The following is a 5,353-nucleotide window of genomic DNA, read 5'->3' on the forward strand; positions in this document are numbered from 1 at the left end:
CTTGCTGCTACTCAATGCTCAATCGATTGCCCAACAATTTCAGTCGTTGATCATGCGTGAAGGCATCATTGCTCTGATGAGTATTAACCACTTGTGTTAGCACTTGACAATTCCAAATAATCGCTCATCAACATCGAAGGCACTATACTAAGCAAATGAACATTACCGTGCGGCCATGACGTTGATCTAAATGCATGTGGTGGAAATTTATTTATCCTTGAGAGGCATCCTCCAGCATGCCTTTAGAACACACACTCCTCAAAGTAGGAGAGAGAGTGTTGCCAAGACCCCAAAGTGTGATGACAACTGGTAACTTCTAGTTAATTAGAGGTCTAGAAGCTAGGACTACAAATTTGGAACATGCTTAAAGTAATCAAAATGATTCACACCATTAGATTTTTATGAAGATCAACCTCTATAATGATAACACGAGGTTTCATGAGGAGTCTCAAAGACAAAACTTCCCTCTAGGGCTGCCTATTGTAACAAGTATTTTAAATTAGGATTGTTTGTTACATAAGGTGACAATTGAAGGGATATAATATTCCCAAGTTACATGGGCTTTATAATGATGTTTCATCATGGTTACTCTTCTATGCTAAATTTTGTTTTCACTTTTTGGATAGGTTAAATTTATGCATTTAAGTTATGAGAGGAAGTACTTAAAAAGTATACTCACCAAGAGTAAGAGTTAAGGATTACTCTTTAAACACTTCGCACACAAGAATGCATTAAAAAAAAACAAACAAACAAACAAAATGCCGAATATGTTAAACAAAAAAGAGAGGGGTGGTTAGCCCTAATAGACCAATTACAAAAGGTGATAGACTCAATTTCCCAATATACATCAACATAAAGGTCTAATAAGATTATCTATAAGCTAGTGATGATAATTATGAAAATCAATTGATGGTTTATGTTGAAATTAGAAAAGCTTAAAATGTAATGGAAACATGAAAAACACACATACCATCCCTTGTAGAATCATGTAAAATAGGGTCAGAGAAATAATGGTTAAAGGTCTATGGCAGGGACCTAACAAATGTATGGGAGGAACATCAGAGATTCATAGTGAGAGAGAGAGAGAGAGAAAGAGAAAGAGAGAGAGAGCGAGAGAGAGAGAGATCCAAGGAAAAGATTGGTAGGGAATCTAGAGTCTTCTCTAACTTTCTTAGGATAATATTTATAGCTCTAATTTTATAAATTAGCCTAAAATTCAACATAACTTTGGAATACAAGCTTTGAATTTAGCCCTCTGAGTACTAAAATCGATTGGCACAAGTCATTTGGACCCATCTGTAAGGTTAGGTTTTTCCAAATTCTAGTTGATAAAATTTTTTGTTTATGAAGCTTAAGTATAGTTAACTCCATTGAAACCTTGAAAATGATAGCATGAGATAATTTTGTAACTCTATATTGGGAAAAGTCTCACAAATGACATAGATATGTTTCTAAAAGATTCACTCATGACCTTCACTTATGTAACTACCTTCTCCTCTTATTTTTCACCTCGGGGGGGTCACTCATCATATGTAACCATGTCACGTGAGTTCAACAGAAGGTTATTTTTAATGCCTAAATTTTACAAAAGTTAATTTACATAAGGGATTATTTAAAGTAATTTTGGAAAAAAAGTACATATTTGTATAGAAAAAGGGTACCTTTTATTAAGTCGTTAGATTGAAGTTTTTGTTCACGCAAGAAATATCGTTGGAATGCTAAAGGCACACCTAGTCATGCATTTTCTTTAGCCCTTGAGATCTAGTGCATGCGAGGAGCCTGATGTACCTTTGGTGGTGTGTTGCACAAGGATCAAGGTTGAAATGGAGCACCATTGGTGCTCTAATTGGCACCTGCATTCTGAAGGTTGCAAATTGGAGCATTGGGCGTGATTTCTTCCCAAGCATTCTGCTCTTGACATATGGATATGAATAGATCCTTCAATGTTCCTGTAGGAACCTAGAGCTGACAGCCTGCTCTCTCCTACCAATGAAAGAAGACCTGCTACACTCTGCAGTTGGTACAAAGAGCTCCATGTACCTCCTTTGATGGTCCTGCAACCTCACACTAGCTCAATCAGATAAAGTTAAATGCTATGCTCATGTTGTTCATGCGAGATATGTAGTTTTCACCTTGGAGTCGCACCAATGGCGTTTTGGTGACCTCGTGTGCACTAGCTCTGAGAGAGAAAGAGAGGGAAAGAGAGAGAGAGAGAGAATCGTCCAAGGGTACGAAAGAGAGGGAAAGAGAGAGAGAGAGAGAGAATCGTCCAAGGGTACACACACATTCCAAGAACAGATTGAGATCTGTCGTTTGACTGTTCCCACGATAATTTATGTCCTTCTTCCACGATACTTTACGTCCATCATGCGTATTCATCTGTAAGGCTGCGCATGCAGGCTGACCGCCGACCACCCTTAATGCTTCTTAATCCTTGCGCTCGGCAGAGCTGCCCACACAACAGTCGTCCAGCAGCCAGCTCCCCTCTGAAGACGCTGGTCCGCGTGCCGTCGTCAGGCTTTCGTTGAATTTCATTCTTCTATCGCTCGAGGGATTAGTCCTAAGCATTCGATCAAATTTAGGCTTCTGACTCCATCCGCACCTAAGCGTTTGATCAAATCTAGGTGAGTCCTAAGTATTCGAAGTCCAATCTGACTCCATCAGGGCTCATGTGCCACTGTCTCAGCTTCTTGGTCGCTCACCAAGTGCTAAACCAGAGATGGATTGCCTGGAGGCGTTATTTTGCTCTATTATTCACCAGATTCCGATCCTGGTCTCAAATGTTTTCCGGTGTGGACGCCCAGCTGTTTAGAGTTGTCACTTCTCCGAGCCCCAATTCATCTGGGCGTCAAATCGTCGTGAGGAGGGTAGTTAAAAGTGCTGCTTGCAATCGACAAAGAACGATTGCCTGCATTTTGCAAAATGGTGTCATATACGAGGAGAAGCAAGAGAACGCTGAGGATATGTTTACCGTTTTTCACTCAAGACCGAAGAAGAAGGCCAAGAAACTGATTAATTTTGTAATGAAGGGAACTGCTAGACGACTGTCGAAGAGATTAAGTACCAACGGAGCAAGCGAAACGGTTTCTCTTTTCACGCGAGCAGGCGTCAAGGGGATCAACCAGGACGCCATGCTTGTGTGGGAGGTATGCTTTCGCTCAGCGTTTTCAGTAATTTTTTACATGACCGGCTGATTCTGAACCCTGGTCGTCCTGTAGGATTTTGGGGCACAACCAGACACAATTTTCTGTGGCGTTTTTGATGGTCACGGCCCTCATGGTCATCTTGTCGCTAGGAATGTCCGAGACATGCTTCCTCTAAAGTTAGCAACTTGCTGGCAAGAGCTACAAGAACAGCTATTGACATCGAGTAGGCGAGACCCTGAGGCTCTCGATCTTTGTTTTGGTTCAGGAAATACAGAAGATCCTCAACAGATCTCTGTGTGGAAGGAAGCATTTCTGAATGCCTATAAGTTTATGGACAGAGATTTGCTGAGTGATGACGCTGTTGATTCCGTGTTCAGTGGAACAACAGCTGTCACGCTTGTGAAGCAGGTTTATGCCTGCTTGTTTCGTACCAATCTTTTCACTCAAGGACCAAGAGTGATTGGTCACCCTTTTCACACAGCTTTGCGTTGCAGGGGAAGGACCTGATGATCGGGAACGTTGGAGATTCAAGGGCCATTTTGGGGATGAAAGGCGACGATAATTCCTTCCTTGATTTACAGCTAACTGTTGATCTGAAGCCGGATCTACCTAGTAAGTTTTGGACTCCATATCATTGGCGCTAGGTTCATGATTTTTCTAACATAGTTTGTGAATGTCGGGATGAAATTCTCTACTCTTTTGTCTAATATTGGTACTCATCTTCAGCATTCTAATGGTTCGTGCTCAAAACATGAGCAGAGGAAGCTGAGCGTATAAGACGACGGAAGGGCCGAGTTTTTCCTTTGCGTAATGAACCCTTGGTAAAAAGAGTTTGGTTGCCACAACAAAACATGCCTGGTTTGGCAATGGCAAGGTCATTAGGGGATTTTAGCCTCAGACATTTTGGGGTGATATCCGTGCCTGAAGTTACATATCGACGGCTGACAGAGAAAGACAAATTCGTTGTTCTCGGAACGGATGGGGTATAAAACTAACAAACCAACTTGAGTATTCTTTTCCGTGGTTAAATGAATTCATACGCCAGTAGCTGATTCAAATCACATTTCTTGCAGATATGGGATGTACTAAGTAATGAACAAGTTGTGCGGATTGTTGCCTCAATACCCGTAAGATCTCTTGCTGCAAAAGCAGTAGTAGATGTAGCAGTGCATCTTTGGGCATCCAAGAATCCGGCTGCAAAGGTTGATGACTGTGCAGTCGTTTGTCTGTTTTTGGATAATCCTTCTCCTGAAATATATCAATTCAGATCAGAAAGCAAGGACAATTCCCTCCGTGATCCAGAGGGGATTTCTCGTGCCGAGTGTTCCATGCCTCTAAAAGAATTTGAAAATCAGTCTGAAACTAATAGTCGACTTAAAAGTCCAACTAAGGCTTATCCAAACGGCAGTGCTCTCGGTACTTGTGTGCAAGAGTCCTTTACAAAAACGGTATTCCCAAAACTTGACGTAGAAGAGCAACTATTATCAGCATCCGAACGAATTACAAGAACCACATTTTCCAACTTACCATGGCTTGTGCGTGGGACGATATGGTAATGATATGCGGTTCTTGGCTCGTATTGTATACTTAAGATATGAAGAGCACACAAATTACTTGCTATCAATCAATTAGTAATTTTTCTCAATTTGTTTCCCTTGAATTTTCTTCAAGTTATCTGGTTTCATATTTATGCAATCACATTATTTTTTTATACATTTTGAGATATCCTCTCTCTCTCTCTCTCTCTCCATTGATTTGACTCTTATGACTATCTACCAAGCTAAGGGACCAAGAGATTCAAAAGTGTTCCTCATGGCAGATTTCTAAAAACTTGCTAAACACATATACAACTTATAGATTGCAATGCTCCTTAGACTTGATCACAGACTGTATCAAGAGGCGAAAGTACTCTTGATGGTAGATTGCTTAGAGACTTGGGCATGGGACACCCTTATATGCTGACCCACTAGATTGATCAGTACGGGCTTGAAAACATTGTACCTTGCAATTCCAAGTCCATAATGAAACAAAGTTAGTAACAATGGCAATATTTTTGAAAAAAACAAAGAGACATCACTTCAAACCAAAGATCGATTATAAGTTTTGTAAGTAGACGTGCGACACGAGTTACATTCTCTACTTCGCACTCGCATGCATGGACGTATGCGTGCATGCACACACACACACATACACACACATCTATTCCC

At 40.9% G+C, this 5,353-nt stretch overlaps 1 protein-coding gene across 1 annotated transcript; it reads left to right on the forward strand.

Moving 5' to 3' along the window:
* The first annotated feature begins 2,420 nt into the window (after positions 1-2,420).
* On the forward strand, positions 2,421-4,745 carry LOC147895228 (putative protein phosphatase 2C 74). The gene is made up of 5 exons (XM_087383338.1): positions 2,421-3,146; positions 3,219-3,554; positions 3,641-3,758; positions 3,906-4,129; positions 4,220-4,745. Exons 1-5 carry the CDS (start codon positions 2,670-2,672, stop codon positions 4,700-4,702), a joined length of 1,638 nt encoding a protein of 545 aa, XP_087239464.1. The 5' UTR covers positions 2,421-2,669; the 3' UTR covers positions 4,703-4,745.
* Positions 4,746-5,353: the final 608 nt, after the last annotated feature.

The sequence above is a fragment of the Dipteris shenzhenensis genome, chromosome 13 (assembly GCF_047967505.1).
Source record: "Dipteris shenzhenensis isolate YYH24624 ecotype China chromosome 13, Dip_SZ_1.0, whole genome shotgun sequence".
NCBI classification, from domain to species: Eukaryota; Viridiplantae; Streptophyta; class Polypodiopsida; order Gleicheniales; family Dipteridaceae; genus Dipteris; species Dipteris shenzhenensis.

Bases quoted from the DNA above. Each gene is read 5' to 3' on its own strand.
- LOC147895228 (XM_087383338.1), top strand. From the start codon at position 2,670: ATGTGCCACTGTCTCAGCTTCTTGGTCGCTCACCAAGTGCTAAACCAG. The intron at 3,147-3,218 runs GTATGCTTTCGC...GTCGTCCTGTAG, and splicing joins ACGCCATGCTTGTGTGGGAG to GATTTTGGGGCACAACCAGA. The intron at 3,555-3,640 runs GTTTATGCCTGC...TTTGCGTTGCAG, and splicing joins CTGTCACGCTTGTGAAGCAG to GGGAAGGACCTGATGATCGG.